Below are 18652 nucleotides of genomic sequence, written 5' to 3' on the forward strand. Positions count from 1 at the left end.
TCCTGTCAACAGCATGCTGTCATGTAGGGGCTCGGCCATCGTCTGAACAAAACAGTGTCCTTTGTTTGTAAACTTTCAACTTGTGCTGGTGTCTGCTGGCGTAACGTCAGCTTCATTCGTGCCCGGACGTCTTCCCCACGTTTCTGTGAACGCAGACCCAAGGGCCGACGTTCTTTTGCAAGTGAAATCGTCTAACCTCGCCCCGAGCGTGTCTGACGGCGCCCCCCGGGCCGGGAGCAGGAGTCCTGTCGACTTGGCGCTTGGCGTCGCGTCTGTCGCGTCCCGTCGCGGGGCTTGCAGGACTCTGGGTTCAAAGTGCAGGCCGCGGCCGCACTTCGCGTGCTCGCACATCGCTCGGATCCGTCAGGAACATGGACAGCTCCTGGAAGGCTTCTAGCGGCCGGACTGACAGCTCCGGCGGCTCGACTCTGCGCTTCACACCGCGCTTCTCGCAAGTCTTCCAGTCCGAGCTCATCAAGTACAAGCACCGTAAGTACAAGTTTGGACGTATCATGGTGCTGCCTTCCCTCGGGCGTCGTTTGGTCGTCGCCAGGTCGCTCCTTGCCCGTGTCCATTGGGCGCCTTGGCCGAACACGTGGTTGCCGAGGAAGGAACGTGCTCGCCGCTAGGTCTGCTGTGAAAACACCACGGGGGCCACACGACGCGGCCGCACGGCTCAGCGCCGCGCCGCGCCGACCAATCAGAGACGACCTCGGCTCAAATGTCACTGCGCAGCGGCGCCTCCATTCAAACCCATGCCCGTCGCTAATTCATCGCTTTTTGTTGATTTTGGGCCTGTCACGTCGCGCTGACCGCCACGGCGGGGCTTCTGTCGCTTCCCAGTGCCCCCGTCCAAGGGGGCCGCTGTCTGCCTGTGCCTGGACGGGCTGCGTAGCTGCGCTGTCGCGAAGGTTAGGGAGGCCCGCGAATTCGGTTCGGCAAGAATGGACCTGTGCGCAGCGCGGCGGCAGTGGCGGTCCGCAGTGTCACGGCTCGGCACGGCACTGGACTTGCGCATCGTCACGGTTTTCCCTGTGACCTGTTGGACCCGCTGCCACGAGGCTCGCTTCGCTAGCTTCGCTTGCTTCGCGTTCTACTCCTCCGGTCACGTGCGGAGGACCATGCCTTCGCTGCCTTCGCCATGTGGTCATGAGGGGCCCGCCGGCCCGCTGGCTCTGTGTGCGCCTCCTGTCAAAGAAAAATGACAGCGCCGTCACCTCAGGGGACAAAGTCCCGCTGACGCGGCCGGGAATTTGGCCATTTGTCTGTGACGCCCCCACTCATTCAGGCTCAGTTTGAGCAGTCTTGTTTCACTGACTTGATAAAAATAAAGTTTTACACCGGTCATGACGTGTCAAATAGCAGAAGCTGTCATTTTTGACAGGTGACATGTGACGTTCTGAAGTGACAGGTGTCATTTCACAAGTTGTCACTGCTTTTTCATTGATTTTGGACTTCTAAAAATCAACTGAAGTCGTATGAGTGGTATTTCCATGCCGCAATTTGGTCTCATCCTTTTTTAAAAATCTTTTAGCCACCCTTGTGCTCATGTAATCTCCCCCGAGGCGCGAGGCCGGTGGAGCTTGCGCCTCATTATGTAAGCTTTGCTAAAATTAGACTGTTTGGTCTCCTCTGGCGGCCAAATTTCTTTCTCCGCCGCCCTGACTGACGGACTGACGTAACGCCGCGCCTTCCTGCAATCCTGTGCAACTTGGGCAGATCTTCTCGCGGCCCTAGCGGCCCTCTGCGTAGCAAACAGCCCACCGATTCCGAGAGGCGTTTTCGTCGCTCTGTCTCTCTCGCACTCATGGGGCGCCCCCTAAGGGTGCGAGAGAGACAGAGCGACGTAGACGACTCTCGGAATCGGTCTGCAGGGTTTGTTTAAAATGGCGCGGCGGCCGTTCTAGTCGTCGACGCGCCTCGCCAGGAAGCGCGAGGAAGCGTAGGCAGCCGCGGGCTACGTCGCTACGTCGCGGTGGATCTATTTCGGATGTTGGACGACTCGGTAACTCCGCCCGCTGCTCCTCCGCTGCCCCTCTGCATGTGACAGCGCGCTGTCTCTCTCGCACCGGTACGGCACGCCCCACGAGTGCGAGAGAGACAGAGCGACTCTCGGAATGAGTCTGCTGGCGGGGCAATGGAAGCACGCATTTCACTTGGACGGCAATCAATAAACGAAATTCGCGTGGCTCTGCACTGCGAAATGGTTCTTCTGTAATGCTTGGATGTGACCGTGACACGGTTCTTCTTTCTTCAGGGCCGTTACGGATCTCCGTATTTTCGTGAAGCGGCCGGCGGGGTTTTGTTTTCCGAAAGGTCTTCCTCTCCTCGTCCCTCGCACGCATGTCGCTGTGTTGATGCCGGTTGACGAGAGTGACAGCTACAGTGTGTGGCGAAGCGAGTGCCGCGCTGCGCGGACACACTGTGGAGGCGGGGGCATTCCTGGAGGGGGTGGGGGTGCTTTGGGGACAGGCGCGGACTGCGCGGACCAGCGCGGACAGGTCTCCGCCAGGGCCACCTCGTGGGCCACCAATGGGCCGGGCTGTAAAACTGCAATGGCCCTTTGGTGCACCTTGGTGCCCTTCCCTTCGGTCCCTTCCGCAGTCCGGGCGCTGCCACGGCACTGCCACGGCACTGCCGCTTCGCGCTTCGCTCCTTGTGGCTTTTGGCCGTCGCGGCCCACGGCGGGCTGTTCGGGCTGGCGGATGGCGACCACCTCTTGGCTCGCCGCCTGGCACGCTGGCACTCGGCTCGGCCTGGCACTTGGCTTGGTTGGCGCGGCTCGCCGGTATTTTTGTCACGACATTTGTCGCGCGTCTGGCTCCACCCCGTGTGTCGCCGTGTCGCGCGGCGCGGCGGGGCGGCTCGGCGGGGCGGCTCCGTGGGGCTCCTTAGCGCCGCCGCGCCGCCCTCCTCCAAGTAGGCCGCTGACGACGCGGCGCGACTGGCCGTCGGTTGGACTGCCCTGCAATGCCCTGCCGGGCTGCCGAGCGAAGAGTCGTTTCGTCGCTCTGTCTCTGTCGCTCTCGTGGGGCTCTCCGTCAGGGCGCGAGGGAGACAGAGCGACAAACCGCTCTTCTGAATCGCTCGTCTGTCTGTGTATTCGGGGCGCTCTGCTGCTATTTTAGCGGCGACTGATGAAGTCGTGCGGGGGGTGGTCCTTTTGTCTGGCGCGAGCGGCGCGAGGTGGGGGTGTGTCGCGGCGTCGCGGCGTGTCGGGGGTAGGGCTGGTCGCTGCACTTCCCGGTCCGGCCCGCCCGGCATATCCTGGCATCGTGTAAAGTTCACCGAGTGTGGCGGTCGGCCAGCTCGGCCGTGTGGTATGGTGTGGGTCATCGTGCCCCCTGACGGCCTGACGTCTGGGCACCCCGTCACGGGGCCTCGGCTCGGCCCCCTCGGCCGGCCGGCGAGGCGTCGGGTTGCGGGGCGTCGCGGCGCTGGCCGGGGTTGCAGGGTCTTCTTTATCACGGCGTCGTGATTGCTGCTGGATAAGGCGTCGCGTCGCCGTGCCGGAAGGGCAGGGAAGTCGCCGATAAGAGGCCCCCGGCGATAGCGTACGTCGTGGCGGCGTGGAGGCCATCGCGGTCCTCGCCGTCCTCGCCGTGCCCGAGGAGTCCCGGGGGTCTCCATGGCGCGCCCGGCGCTCAGGGGGAGGTTCCGAGATTCCCGTCGCTGGCGTGGCTGGCCTTGCTGGTCGATGGGGGCTCTGGCTCCGGCCGGTACCTGGCACCCCTTGCACCGGCCGGGGGCCTGCCTGCTTCGCCTGCCGGCTGGGGGCGCCTAGACGCAGAGGCCTCCGCCTGGCGTCTACGCCCGGCCACGCGACGCCGCTCGAAATAGGTTGCCGGTGTCGTGCAGGGGGCGCCGTGTCCCTGCTCTCTGGCGCTACCTAGCTTCCTCGTTTTTGTCTACCTACACACTATGTACCCTGCTCGCTCGGCAGGCACCCCTTCCCTCGCCTTCGCCCCACCCCTTCCCCGGCGCTCGGCGCGGCTGGCGGGGCTGGCGGGGCGCGCTGGCGCCACCCCCGCGGTTTTAAATCCCGCGTGACTCTTCTCCGTGACGGCCTGACGGCGTCGCTGCAGCTGACGCAACAGGTCGCGTCGTCGTAAAAAGGGAGTTCATGTGACTGGTACACTGGCAGGGGCGCGGCGGTGCGGCAGTGCCGTGGCAGTGCGCGGTCCGCACCACGTGTGTAGCGTAGCACAGCCTGCTGCAGCACGGCGAGCACGGCGAGCGGGCCGTGGGGCGCGGACGACGACGGGCCCCCGCACCCCACCACGCCCCACCACGCCCCACCGCCACCACGCCCCGCGCCGCCGCTCCACTCCGCTCCGCACCGTTGTTGGCTGCCTCTTTGGCTATCAGTCTCCCGCGCGGCCGAGGCGGCCGACCCAGGCAGAGAGCGAACGAAGCTCGCGCCGTCTGCGTCGCGCGGTGTAGTGGCCTGTCGGTCTGTAATGCGGTGACGTGCGCGACGTGACGCGAGTGACGGACAGTGTGACACAGTGTGACGGTGTGACAGTGTAGTGACGATGCTGCCCCCTGGATCTCACCATCGGCGGGCGCACCAGCGGGCTTCCCTCTTGGCCGGTATGCAGCGTGCTCCTGCTAGAGTTCCTGTTCGCCGCTTCGCCGCTTCGTCGTCGCCGTGCTTCGGAATTCGCTTTCAATATTAATGGCGCCGCGTCTTGCATGCATCGCCACGACCGTGCCACGGCCGTGCGCGGACGTCGTCCCGCGAGCATCCTCCGCCCTGATTGGCTGGGGTCCCACGGGACCTGCTGTCAACGCGTCATCTGACGGCTGTCAAGCACTGTCAAGCACACTGTCAAGGCGCGCGGAGAGGGGGTGCCTCGCTGTGCCGGTGGCTCTGGCTGCCCTGCCGGTACCTGGATGCTAATTGAACGGCCATTTACGTGCTGGCTCGCACATCGAACGGAAGCTAGCGAAGGCGGGGGCAGGCGGGGCCCTCGGCTCGGCTCGCGGCCGTGGTACTTTGCACGGTCCGGCTGGGCTGGGCTCGGCCCGGCTCGCCTCGTGTTCGTGTGCCCCAAGGACGGGTGGCGGGCCGCGACCACGCCGCGACCCTGGCCGGCCCGCCAGCAGTGGCGGAGCGCAAAGCAGCGCGAAGCAGCGCGAAGCTCGATGTGCAGGACTTGCACGTGTCGGCCGCTCCGTGACGTTTTGCACTTGGCCATGCCGGCGGTTGACCCAAACCGTGTGCCGGGCAGGGCTGGCCGCTGGCTCCACCCGTCAAAGCGACTCGGCCTGGCCGTCGCGGCCACGCCGCTCCACGCTTCCACTTTGACAGCGCGCGGCCGGCCGGGGCGGCGGGCGGCCGGTCGAGGAAGGGGAGAATAGAGCCTCAGATAGAGATAGAGGCGATAGAGCTAGGCGAGTGGTCCGCATGTCATGGCTCTAATCTGGTGTGCTGCCGTTCTGTCGTTGCGCAACTGGTGTGGCAAGCCTCGGGGCCGAGCCTTGGGCGCTGCGGCGCTGGCGTCGGGGCCGGTAGGCCATGCCGGTCCAGGCCGCGCTCTGGCAGCGCCTCTCCGAGTCTTGGGGCTCATCAGCTGACGCCCTGACGCCGCTGACGGCGACGCCAGGGGGCTCGCCACTTCGCGTCCCGGCGGCGCTAGGCGGCGCGGCGGGCTGACCCCGCACTGCTTTGCATCGACTTGACTTGCCCTTCCACCATTGTATGGAAAGAGCAGGTGCAAGGCCCGGGACGCCCGGGGTGGGGCGGACTTGTCACGTGACACCTCGAATACCTTAACCCCGGGGCACACTGGGCCCCACTGGGGCGCACGGCTAAAAATTCCCCGGCGGTCGTCGGGAACCTCCCCCGAGGCCGCCGCCGCGCCTCCGCGCCCGGCCTGACAGCTGCGCCGCGGAATACAGTGTAGCGGCGAGGCGACGGCGCCCCCGGCCAGTCCGGCCCCGGCATCGCCCCGCGCGCCCAGAAGCTCCCCTTCGTCATGAACTCTAACCCGGCCGGCCGGCCCGCCCCCCACTCTCTCCCTGCCGGGCCTTCAACTAGCCTCTTTCTCTCTTTGCTCCGCTCATTGAATGATGGCGGATGTTAATTGTCCATACACTCTTCTGATACCACTCCCCCCTCCTCTTTTCATTGCCGTCACTGTAAGTGTCCCCCTCCTCTTCTCGCGACTGCGCGGCTGTGTGGCGCTGCATTCGATTGTTTTTGATCGGCCTTCCGCATTTGAATTTAAGATGCGGGCCGACGACGGCCTGCCTTCGGTCTGCCTTTGGTCTGCCTCGCGGAGTCCAGAGCCTCTCTAGCGCCACGCCGCCGCCCGCGCCGCCTGTCGCCATGGCCGCGACGTCGTCGCGGGGCGTTCTCGCTGTCTCTCTCGCACTCACGGCGCGCCCCGTACAGGTGCGAGAGAGACAGAGCGACGAAAGCGACTCTCGGAATGAGTGTGCAGGGGACGACGCGGGCCTTTTCGTTGGGCTGTCATTCAGAGAAATGCCGGCAGGGGAAGGGGTGGGGGCGGGGGCGGGGGTTTCTCTAAACAAACAAGCCCGCGTGTTTGCGCAGTGGGGGGACTTTCGTTTTATACCGGGTAGGGCGGGAAGTCGTTTCGAGGGTCTCATAGAGAGGGAATAAAATAAATGGACACGGACCCTTTTCTGAATCGGGCGTCGCTATGCGTCGCTTCGGTCACCTTCCCCGTTTTCCGCCGATCGTTTTTGCTGCCGGGCGCACACAATTGCCGTAAGTGAATGTTGTTGTTGTTGGTCGTTGCCCCTTCGATCGCATCGGTGCAGTGGCCTACAGTGGCCTCGCGTCCTCCGCGGCTTTACGGCTGTGCGCGTCCTCGCTGATATGACATGACGGCGGGGCACAGTGGGCCAGAAGGCCAGCGCAGGCGGACAAAATCCGCGACGCGTTCTGGGCTCCAGAGTGGCTAACCATAACTCAAACCGACCGTGTGACCCCGCCAAAGGATTCCGCGTTCGGAGAGCAATCCATTGGTAATTGGTGGGGTCTCACGTTCGGTTCCAGTCCCATTTAGTAGCGACTCTGGAGCTCAAAACGCCTCCACCGGTCTTCTGGCCCACTGTGCGCGGACGGGGTTGGCGGCGTCGCCTCGCCTCTTTGCCGCGCGTGCTGCGCGCTGCGTGTGTAAATTGGGCCAATGTGTTTGAGCCGGCGGCGCGGCGCGGCTTGCCTGATTGGCTGGACGCGCTCCGCTCGTCGCCGCTCCGTCTGGCGGAGTCCGTCATGTGCGCGCCGCCTGCGCCAAGGCAGCCAAGGGCCTGGGCCTGGAGTGAGTGCGGTGCATGCCGTGCTGCATGCAGTGCATCTGGACCCGGACGGGCATGCTGCGCGCTGTCTCTCTCGCACCCCCGGGGGACGCCTCACGAGTGCGAGAGAGAGCGGCAGAGCGACGAACAGCTGGTGTGCGGTCTCTCTCTCTTTCGCGCCTTGCCGGCCGCACTGGCCGCGCTCCTCGGTGCACTTGCCCCCAGCCCGTCTTGCAGTGGCGTTGTTTGCCGTCCTCTGGCCGTGCCTCGGCCGCTTTGTTTTGGCGTTGCCTTTCCCTCCGTTTGGGCACGTTTCTAGTGCAGGACGGGTGCCGAGGGAGCGTGTTCAGTCGGCCGGGCATGGCGCCGCCGGAAGTGGCGCTGGACACTGTGACACTGGACGGTGCGTTTTGTGTTTTGTGTGGCGTTTGCTGCCGTGGCCGTCTCTTGTCATGAACGCAGGGCGCGCCCGGCGGACCGGGGGGAATGCGCCGTGTCATGCGTTAGTGTGAGTGCACACACACACACACACAGGCGCGCGGTGCCGCTGTAGTGGTGGCGTCGCGGCGCCAGGAGCCGGCGGCTGATAAGGACCGCGTCGCACTGCTCCACTGCAGAGTGGTTCCGAACAGCGCACTACGCTTTCCTCGCTCCGTCTCTCTCGCACTCGCGTCGCGGCGCGCTCCGCGTGTGGGACCACACTGTGGGTGCGAGGGAGACGGAGCGACGCGAGCCGCCTCGCGGAATCGGTCTGCTATCGGGCGGCGCGCTGCAGCCGCGACGCTGCGACACTGCGAGGGCCGACGGCGCGGCGACGCGGCTGACAGCTGCAGCTCTGTCTCTCTCGCACCTGTACAGCACGCTCCATGAGTGCGAGAGAGAGAGAGCGACACGAAAACGACTCTGGGGTTCAGTCTGCGGCGTGCCCTGCGTGCCCCACTTTGGGCCGCCTTCGGTCGCCCCAACCCAACCTTTCCGTGTATTTTAGATAGGTAGGACCCCGCGGCACCTCCGACACCTCCCCTCCCTTCCCCTTTCCCTTCTGCTTTGAAAGGTCACGCAGTGGACGAGAACAAGTTCGAGCTTGTCGCGGAGGCGCGCAAGGGGTGGCCGCGCCGCCGCGCCGGCTCTAGCTTTTGGCGGCCCACTGTGTGGCTTGTGGTGGACCGTCAAAACCAGAACGCTTGTCCAAAGCGGGCGGCTTCCTCTTCGAGTCCCCTGGCCTGACCGCCGCAACCACTCAATCGACTGGCTCGCGACTCTTGGTCCCGACTGTACCGAGGTTTGACGGGTCGCCCGCGACCTCGCCGTCGAGCCTCTAACCGGGACGGGCAGGCCACTGCAGACTGATTCCAAGAGCCGTTTTCGCCGCTCTGTCTCTCTCGCTCTCATGGGACGTACCCTGTAGGTGCGAGAGAGACGGAGCGACGAAAACGACTCTCGGAAATGAGTCTGCTGGCCGGGATGACGGCCGCGCGGCGTGCCTCCACGTGGTCCTCGTGGTCCACGTGGTGGCGCCAACGCACAGTGTGGCGGCGGGCACGGTGCCGACGGTGCCCACCACGTGGCGAGGCGTGCGTTACGGACGGTCCCCGTGGTGGCCGTGTCCCCGCAGACTGACTCCGTCGACTCTGTCTCTCTCGCACCTACAGGGTGCGCCCGTGGGTGCGAGAGAGACAGAGCGACTGTCCAGGTCGGTGGTGGGGGCGTGGGCGTTCCGGACCCCGTAATACACGCACCGGCCGCGCCGTACCGCGCCCGGCGGGCCGCCCCAGCCATTGCAGTGTAGTAGAAGGAAATGAAATTCGGTATTAGTATACGCGTCGAGAAAGAAGCCCCGACCGACCAGGCCGGCCAGGCCAGGCTTGGGTCTGCTGGCAATGGCCCATGCAAATGTCTGGTCACCTTGGTGCCTTCTGCTGCTCTGCTGCCGCATGGCTGCCGTGTGCTCGACGCGGCGGGCGGAAGCGGCGGAAGGATGGTGGATTTTCCTTTTCCTCCAGGACTTGTTGTTTTTCACGGGCCCCGCCTGGCCGCCCCGCCAGCTTGGCCGACTGGCAGACGAGCGGCCGCCCGACCGGCGGCACGACGGAACGACGGAACCTGTGATCACGAGAGCCGTTTTGTTCCTCCGACTGCCTGCCTGCCTGCTCGGTCTGTCCGGCCTGCTGAGGATTGCGAAAAGAAGAATGGAGGAGGCGGGGGAGGTGGGGGTGCGTTTTGGCGGGAGTCGCGGCGTGCCGAGCCTGGCCAAGGGCCTGGCCACGCAAGCCGTCTCCGCGCTCCGCACGCATGCCGCGCTGCCGCGCGGTGCGTGGCGTGGCGTGGCGTGGCGGCTGAAACATTGCTCATTCTAAAATTACGCGCGGGGGGCCCACAGGGGGCTCCGTTCCATCGCGAGGGCCCCGCCGAGGAGGGCAGCGGCGCGGCGTGGGGGCCGGGACGGCGTGCTGCAGCTGTTTGGTGACGGCCGTACGGCCCCACGGCGCGCGGTCCGCCAGGTCCGCCGGAATGCGTTTCTCTGCATGCTGCGGCACTGCAGGCGCTGCTGCAGGTGTCTCCGTCTAGCGCGTGTAGTGGAACGCGGCGAAGGCGGCCGGCCAAGCCGAACCAGTCCGCGCTTCGCTCCGCCGATACGATTCATCGGCAGGGTGCTGCAGACTGATTCCGAGAGCCGTTTTCGTCGCGCTGTCTCTCTCGCACCCATATAGACGCCCCATGAGTGCGAGAGAGACGGCGCGACCAACACGACTCTCGGAATGAGTCTGCTGGGGCCGGTCCGGGCGCTGCTGCGCGCTTCTTGGACCGGACCGGTTTGGTGGACTTCCCTCCCCTGCCCTGGGCAGTGCCCAGCCTCTGCCCTGCCGAGCCCCCGGCCGGCGGCTTCTCGCTGCCAGTGTGTCTGCACGTCTGTCTGCGCGGCCGATTGGCCGCCGAGCCGCCTGTCCCTGAATTCGGTCATTATCCGCACGGGCCTAACCGAACGACAGCCCGCCGCCGCACCGCCACCGCACCGCCACTGCCGCCCGAGAATGTGTTCCCGCGCAAATCCTGCGGGCTTCGGCGCTGCGGCTCGGCTTCGGCGGCTGCGTTGTTGTGGCGAGTGGAGTCGTGGAGGGGCCCCGCCTGCCCCGTCTCGAGCAGCGGTCTGGCCAGCGAAAAACGTCAAGGTCACTTCCGGGTCGCGGGGAGAGGGGCACGGCGGGGACCGCGCGGCGCGTACGGGTCTGGACAAGGATGAGGGGCCGGGCGGGAGGGGGGGGGGCACACCCGTGTTTGCCACACTGCCCCGCCGCGGCCCGCGGACTGGCAACGAGTAGAGACGCGTCGCGTCGCGACGCTCCGGCGAGGCCCTGGCCGGCCTGGCGTGGCGCGCGTCGGGACGCCGAGGGACGGGAACCGGACGACGGCCTGCTGCACCGCGGCACTGCCGGCACTGCAGTGCTGCGGATGGCGGATGGGCGTCGCGGAGAAAGTGGGCGCGACGCCGGCGCCCCGCCCAGTGCGGCCCAGTGCCACAGTGCAGGGCCGCCCTGGAGCAGGCCGTGGAGGGCAGGAGGGCCTTTGCATACTCGGCGTGCCCCGTGGGGCCCCGTGTCGCAACGGCGTGGCGCGCCCCGGCGTGTCGCCACCGCGCCCCGCTTCGCCTCCCTTCGGTCCCTTTGTCCTGCGCGACGCCTCGCACTGCCTCGCACTGCCTCGCACCACGTGCTGCCCATTGCCGACCCTTAGGGCCGCGCGGCGTGCCGCGTGCGCGCGCGGTCGGAAAGGTGTGTGGGTTTGACCGCCGCGACCTCCCCCTCCCCGACACGCACACACACACACGCGGTTGTTCGCTATTTTTAGGGAGATGTCACTTCCTCGGGTTTCACCTTGCCTGCCTCTAGCCTGCCTTGCCTCTTGTCTTGTATAGCCACGTCTAAATGTGTCGCGTTGCCTCGCGGCCTGCAGTGCGAGGCAGTGCGAGGCTCCACCGAGCAGAGTGGAGGCAGTGTGAATTGAATGAATAGCAATGGCCCGCACCGCGCCGTGCCGCGCCCTGCCGCCGGCGCGTGGAGCTAGCGGCCGAGACGAGACGAGAGCGGCGCCTTGGGATTATGGAGAGCAAAAAAGGGTTTATCTGCGAGGCTTGATGGTGTAGTGTCCCTGCCGCCGCTGTCGCCACCGCCCCGAGTCCCTGTATTGGCGTTTCGCGTTCTCGTGTCGCCTTTCTGTCGCGCTTGCCTCTGGTTGTGCAACTGGAGCTGCACTGAGGAGGACTGATTCCGAGAGTCGTTTTCGTCGCTCTGTCCCTCTCGCGCCCATACGGGACGTGAGTGCGAGAGACGCAGCGCGACGAAAACGACTCTCGGACCGCGCGGTCCTTGACTTTGCATTCCTCCTTTCGCCTTCCGTTTCCGAGACGCCTGGTGGCGATTTTGGTTTCGCAGTGCCGCAGTTGGGTTTCCCGTTTCCGCGGCGTCCCGGCCGTCCCGTCCCAGCCGTGTTATGGCTCGCACGCAGAAAGCCGAGGCGGGGCGAGGCCGGGCGACCCGAGTGACTCGCGACGCCGGTGGACGATGGACGGCGTCGCGGCGCCACCAAGCCACGCAGTGCCCGCCCATGATTTACGCCGTTTTGACGGTTGGGTTGCGACGGTTCGGTTCGCTGGCGAACGAACGGGTTTGACGCGCCGCCGGCGCCGGCGGCGGCGGCCTCGCTGCGAGGTTTGTTTTTATTTTCCGAAATGGTCTAGGCTGGCGTGCGGGCCGCGGGCCTCGCCTCGCCTTTTCCTTATTGTCGCCCTGTCACGTCGGCGGCGTTACGAGCATGGCGACGAGCGTCGGCCCGGCGGACGCGGCGTGGCGGCGCGCTCCCAAGGACGCCTGACGGCGGACGCCTCGCCCAAATGGCGTATTCTTCGCGTCCTTGCCGGGCCTTGTCCTTGTCTGCTTGCCTCACGCTGCGGCCCTGCGGGGTGCGGGTGGGAGGGAAGGCCATGAAAGCCGGACGCGCCGCCGCGGCCTCCAAGGCTGCCCGTCGCCGTCCCTCTGGCGCGTATTTCACGACGCCGTCCGACGCCCACGCCCTCTTTACGAGTGTCGCGGCCCGCGAGTTTGGCCGCGGCCGGGCGCTGCTGCACGCGAAGCTGCGAAGCGAAGCACAGCGACGCGGAGCCGGACCGGGGACCCGGACGGCGGTGGCGGCTGCGGCGGGCAAGGTCGTCCACGACACCTCGGGCAGGGTCCTCGTTTGGCCCGCAGACTGTGATTCCGAGAGTCGTGTTCGTCGCTCTGTCTCTCTCGCACTCGTAGGGCGTGCCGTAGAGGAGCGACTCTCCTCGAAAGCAGTCTGACACGTGACGGTGTTCTGCTTGGCGCCGCGGTGCAAGGCGCCGAGCGCGCCCCGCCCGGTGCATGTGTTGTGTCCTCGGCTGCACCTGTTCGGTGACGCTGGGCGACGCCATGGCGACGCCGACGCCCCCTGCTCAGCCTGCTCCCTCCCAAGTCACGTGCCGCGCTGCGGGGCGCTGCGCGGAAGTGGCCCCGGTGCACGCGACGCGGCGACGCGGCGAAGCGGTGCTGTGTTTATTGGAACGCACCTGCCGCCCTGCACTGTATGCCCCCCCCCTTTTATTTACTCTTTTTGCCGGTGGAACGGGAACGGGGCGCCTCGCGGGTCGCCGCGGTCGCCAGGGCAAGGGGAGGGAGGGAGGGGAGGGGGACTCCCCGGCAGACGCGCACGATGGCAGGACAGGGCAGCGCGGCGTTAGCGCGTGTGGTCTAAACGACGGCCGGAAAAGAAGTGAAGCTTCGCAGCTTTCCCTCTCGCGCCCCCTGGTCCCCTGGCCCGCGGACTGATCCCGAGAGTCGTTTCCGTCGCTCCGTCTCTCTCGCACCTGCACGGGATGCCCCATGAGTGCGAGGGAGATACGTCGCGATGAAGACCACAAGTTGGCCTGCGCCTCGCCGGCCGATGGCAGCGGGCCGTCGAGATTTGGCGCGAAAAGGGAGCGCCGTGATTGGGCGTCGGATTAGCGCGGCTCTGATCCGAATGGCGGCGTCTTGTCTCGACCGATATCACCGGAAGGCGCTCGTGGAGCTCGGCTCGCTGAAGGGCCGGGGCCGCCGGTGGGGTCAGCGTCGTGGCGCCCAACCGCCCTGCCGAGCCGAGCCCCGTAATTTGCTTTTGTTCCTGGACGGGACGTGCGTGCCGCCGCGTGCCGTTTGTTAATCGGCAGACTGATTCCGAGAGTCGTTTTCGTCGCTCTGTTTCTCTCGCACTCGTGCGGCGCGCTGTGTGGGTGCGAGAGAGACAGAGCGACGGCTCTCGGAGTGAGTCTGCTGTCGCGGTAATGACAGTGGCGGGGCTTGACAGCGGGGCGCGACCAGCGCGACGGCGCGGTGCTCGAGCCGTGACAGCTGAGCTGACGGCGAGAGGACAGAGAGGCAAGGCGCCCCGATTCGTCGATCGGCGGCCCGCGCTGCCCGAGGCTCTGCCCGGCTCTGGCCTACTCGTCTTTATCGGGCTTTGTTGCCGTTACTGGCGTTCGTTACGTAGTTACGTCCCACTTTGCATAACATTGTTGGCTGATAAGGCGGTGGCTCTGGTGGCTCTCGATCCCAGCGAAATGGCGGAGGAGGCGCCTCGCCACGCCTCGCCACGCCGCGATACGGAACTCAGTATGTGGGTCTCTGCTTGATAGGGCGCCCCGCGGCTGCGCGCTGAACGCCGTCCGCCCGTCCGTCTGTCGGACGGCGCGCGCAAGCCGCCTTTCTGCGTTCTGTGTACACAGACTGCGCCGCGGCGGCCGCGGCCGTACAGTGGCGGCGACGCGGCGACGCGGCTTGGGGCGTGTTGTTGTGCGGCGTGGTTCATTCATGGCCCGGCTGTACGGCCTGTACGCTGTACTTACGGTGTGCACGCTCGCGGCCGGGCCGGCTGTGGCCGTCGTTGTGGCCCTGCCCCCGTACTGCCTGCGCACCGCCACTGCCTAGAAGCCGATTTGAATACTGACCCGCGATCGCGGCAGGGCGGGGCGGGGCCGGCCAGTGGCAGGGCCAAGGTGCTGGTCGGCTTGCCCGGGAAGCCGGGGCCGTATTTACATATCCGGGCTGGCGGGGCCGGGGCCGGGCGGACGCGCCACTTTTTGGCGGCCAGGGTGAAGCCGAGTGCGCGTGGCCCGGTGGCCCCGCGGCCCGGGCCGGCCTGGGCCTGGGCCCTGCAGGGCGGGGCGGGGGGCGCGTGGTCATGGCAGCAGGAAATTGGGTCAATCTTCTTGACTTTGTGGCCTGGCGCGGGGCGTGGCGCGGCGTGGCGGCGCGCGGTGGCGTTGTGACAGCGTTCCCGTGTCGTCTGCACGTGCTTGAGGGGCGCCAGGGCGTCCTGCCGCCAGTGCCACGCCCGCCCCGCGCCGCCTTGTCCGAGAGCACCTGTCCGTGCACCTGCCTGGCGTGGCCCTCTCCCTCGCACCTGCAGCCTGCACGGCCTGCACCCGGAGGCTGCAGGTGCTGCGGCTGCCGCTGCTGATTCCGAGAGTCGTTTCGTCGCTTTGTCTTTCTCGCACCTATGCGGGACGCCCCACAAGAACGAGAGAGACAGCGACGAAAACGACTCTCGGATTGAGTCTGCTGGTCCTGCGGCCTGGCCGGCCTGCGCGACTGTGCGGCCCGGCCGCGCCGACCTAGTTTGGGCCGCGGGTGGCGTGCCGCGTCCGCATGACGGAAATAGCGGATGAGACGCCACCCGCAGGCCTGCCCCGCCGCGCTGGCCGCGCTGCCGCCGGACCGCCCGCACGCCCGCGCACGCCCGCTACTGTCTGAAGAGCGTCTGCCCCACCCCACCCCCACCCCCACCCCCGCAGCTTAAATTGGGAAGACGCTCGGTGGGGCGTGCGTTGCGGGGCGCCGCGACGCCGACGCCCTGTCCGCGTGCCGCGTGCCCCGGGGGAGGGGGAAGGGGAAGGGTAGGGGCGGAAGCTGTCTCTGTGACAGTGATGGTTGTCGGGCCTCGCGTGGCGCGGCGGCGGCACGGAAATGTGCAAAAAAGAGAGAAAGAACATACGTAAAGGGGCCACGCCGAGTGGCGTTTGATTGTACAGTGGTGCCCGCGCCTTGCCCGGCCGTTGGTGGTTGTGGTAACTGTCTTGGTTATCTCTAGAGCGATAGGGAAGCCGTCAAGGATGTTGTACACAAGTTTTTATGGGCTGGGAGTATTTTTAATAAAGTTATCCGACGGCCTTCTCTCTGTGGATTTAATTTGGTTGAGTTCTCTGGACGAAATGTCTGACTGTGTCTGCGTGTTGGTTTGTTGCAGCTCGGGAGCGCTTCCCGTCGTCCAGCAGCACAGACGACCCGGACAGCGGCTCCGAGGGCGAGCAGGACGTCGGCGTGGGCCTCGGCGGCCTCCCCCTGTCCGGGCGAGCGGGGCTGCACGGCGCGCACAGCGGCCACCACCACTCCTCGCACCACTCCAGCCACAGCAGCTCGGTGGCGAGGAAGCGGCGCGGCAACCTGCCCAAGTACTCCGTCAAGATCCTCAAGCGGTGGCTGTACGAGCACCGCTACAACGCGTACCCCAACGACGCCGAGAAGGTGTCGCTGTCCAAAGAGGCCAACCTGACCGTGCTGCAGGTACTTTGTCTTGTCATGCACTATTTCTTTTGTTGATAACTGCTACGAATTGGTACTGGTACTGATGTGTTTTTTCTGTGTTTTCTCTCCAGGTGTGCAATTGGTTCATAAACGCCAGACGAAGAGTACTCCCGGAAATGATCAGACGCGAGGGCCACGACCCCCAGAATTACACAATCTCCAGGAGAGGGAAGAAGCTAGGGGGAAGCAGTGGCGGCAGTCAAGTGAGTGGCTCGTCGAGTTCGAGTCCGCAAGGGAGCAGCAGCAAGAGACATGGCAGCGATCACGACTACGATGACACAGTCATGTATAGAAGTGAGGAGGACTCGCCAAATGACTACGAGAGTAGTTCACCTTCTGAAGAGGAAGCCACCCCACCCTCCTCAACCCAGCCCTGGCATTCTGTCATCGTCTGTAGATATGGCTGTCAGAATGACTGCAAGGCTGCTCACAGTTCGAATCAGCATCGTGCACCATTGAATTCACCTAGGTGAGAATTTGTTCAGCTATCCTTTAGCACCCTGTGTTTAATTTTTTAAAAATAATTTTTAGCAACTAAACTTGAAATTACCTTTTTTTTGGTTCTGTTTTTTGATAGAGAGGAGAGTTTGGGGGGCCCTCAGAATGTCATCACCCAAACAGACGCGGAGTACTGGAGCACACGTCTAAGTACACCACTATCGTCACACCAACAGGAGACACCACCTCCAACACCTCCCGATGACACTGAAGATCGAGACAAATTCAAGTGTCTCTACCTTTTAGTTGAAGCCGCAGTTGCTGTGCAGCAGCAGGAGCGTCAAGAGCGTGAACATATTGCGCCAGCAACATTGTAGCTTTTTGACCGTTATGTTTGATTTGTTTTGTTGCTTTCTTCTTTATCTGTAAAATTCAACTGGAATTCAATTGAACACAATTGTATTTCTGTTTGAAGTGAAGCTTTAGTGCCTGAAAAGAAGGTGCAGTCACTAGGTATACTTTGTTGGACTCATTCTTGTGATAATGATTTGCTTTTGAGGTACGTTCGAGTAACGTTAAGAAAGTGCATGTGTGCTGAAATCTACTGACAAGTGTTTAATGGTCAGAGGACACTTTTTCTTTTGTTCTTCTTATTCTCTGTTAATTTTTGAATGAATGGGCCCACACCCATAGAGCAAGCATTTCATTTGCATTTCCCTCCAGTCATTTTTAAAAGTAATCAAAGAATTTCAAATTATTTTAAAGACATAGATATTTCTTGTGTGTGAGCGCACACATTGATTTTGGGAATATGATCCTAATCAAGGTGCCTTAAAGAAAGCTGTGAGCAGGAAGGCTGGTCTCTCCAAAATAGACTTGCAACTGACATTAATTACTTACATGTACCTTACTGATGTTGCACAATGTTCTTTTATCAACTTTTATAAATTGATTTAAAAGATCAATAATTTTATAGTACAAGGTCTGTTTATTGTCTTAAATTTTACTCTTGTGGAAATGGAATTTTCCATTTGTTTTAATTCATGTTTTATATCAAATGTAAATGTTTTTTAAATTTGGTCAAATAAGCTGATTTTAGTGTTGGAGTGTTAAAGTTAGTGAAACCTGTGATTATGTGTCGTTACGGGAGCGGCCTTTATTGTTGATTGTTAAGAGGTGGTCCGTCCCTTGATCTTCTACCCTTTCATGACCGCTTTCCTTCTCCTTCAAATTGGTAGTCAGGTTGTGGTTAATGCAAGGCTGAGTATTTTTCTACATAATGCTCAACATTGATTTTCTTCCTCTTTTTAATGTTGTTCCCAATGGCTAGTATTAAGTTAAAAATCCACAAATTTCACCGATGACTGCTCAAAGGATTTTAAAGATGTGTAGATATGTACTGTGTTTGCTGTTGAAATGGGCTCAACAAGTAGTAAATAGCTAGTAGAGTGAAAATTGAATATGATAGTACAAAGAAACTGAACTAGAGTATTGTACAGGCGCTGGCTGACTTAATATTACACTGCCAAGTTGAATTAGTCATTTAGCAGTCTGTACTGGCACACATCAAACCTGCATGTAGAATCTACAGGTAGAATTTTTTACATTTTTTTTTTAGAAAATAAGTGAATTTGAAAAAAAAAAGAGGCACAATTTGTATCCTGTTTGCTATTAGGCCAAAGGTTGTCTTTTAGCAATCAGGTTTTAAATTGTATGTGTAGGGTTATTGTTGTTAGATTTGTCGTTATTATCTTCCCCAAATGTGGTTGATAGTTATTTTTTTTTTGTTTTGAGATTCTTCTTCTTTTTTTTTCCCCATCACTTGTTACGGTGTGAGGCAATCATGCTCCTTGTGATAATGAGGTAATGCAAACTGAGCTGTTGAGAGATGAAAGGAAGTGTCATCAGTGATGCAACTTGTTAAGGAAGTGTCATATCAGTGCTGCAGCTTGTCAACAACAAGTCTGTTGGCCCCTAGTCTTCCTTTGGAATCATTGACCCTGTATACTTTACTGTAGTTGACTTTTTTTTTAAATGTTTCCTTTTCCTGTTTTTCTTTTTAAATGTTAACTGTCTTCGATGCCTTTAAAAGGCAATGAAGATTTGAGTGCCAATTATTTTGTAGTGGGATGTGAAGTGGGCAACTTTGTCCTGACAGTGTGTCAATGGTCCTCAAGGAAGGCCTGGAAATTTCATAGACCAGAATAGGTTTAGTCAACTATAGGTAATAAAAATCTCATCAAAAATAATACTGTTTTGTTTTTAGTCTACCCTTCTCCTTCAATTTAATTCATTCAAGGCATCAACAC

At 62.3% G+C, this 18652-nt stretch overlaps 1 protein-coding gene across 2 annotated transcripts; it reads left to right on the forward strand.

The window, feature by feature from the left end:
• Nucleotides 1-11: 11 nt before the first annotated feature.
• On the forward strand, nt 12-18592 carry LOC117642794 (homeobox protein TGIF2-like). Of its 2 annotated transcripts, none has more exons than XM_034381341.1 (4): nt 12-489; nt 15568-15884; nt 15977-16374; nt 16483-18592. In XM_034381341.1, the coding sequence occupies exons 1-4, from the start codon at nt 372-374 to the stop codon at nt 16718-16720; spliced, it is 1071 nt and encodes a 356-aa protein (XP_034237232.1). In that variant the 5' UTR covers nt 12-371; the 3' UTR covers nt 16721-18592. The 2 variants fall into 2 exon arrangements, with proteins under 2 accessions (XP_034237232.1, XP_034237234.1); XM_034381343.1 differs by lacking the exon at nt 12-489 and adding an exon at nt 4369-4593.
• The last annotated feature ends 60 nt before the right edge of the window (nt 18593-18652 follow it).

The sequence above is a fragment of the Thrips palmi genome, unplaced genomic scaffold (assembly GCF_012932325.1).
Source record: "Thrips palmi isolate BJ-2018 unplaced genomic scaffold, TpBJ-2018v1 HiC_scaffold_16, whole genome shotgun sequence".
Classification (NCBI taxonomy): Eukaryota; Metazoa; Arthropoda; class Insecta; order Thysanoptera; family Thripidae; genus Thrips; species Thrips palmi.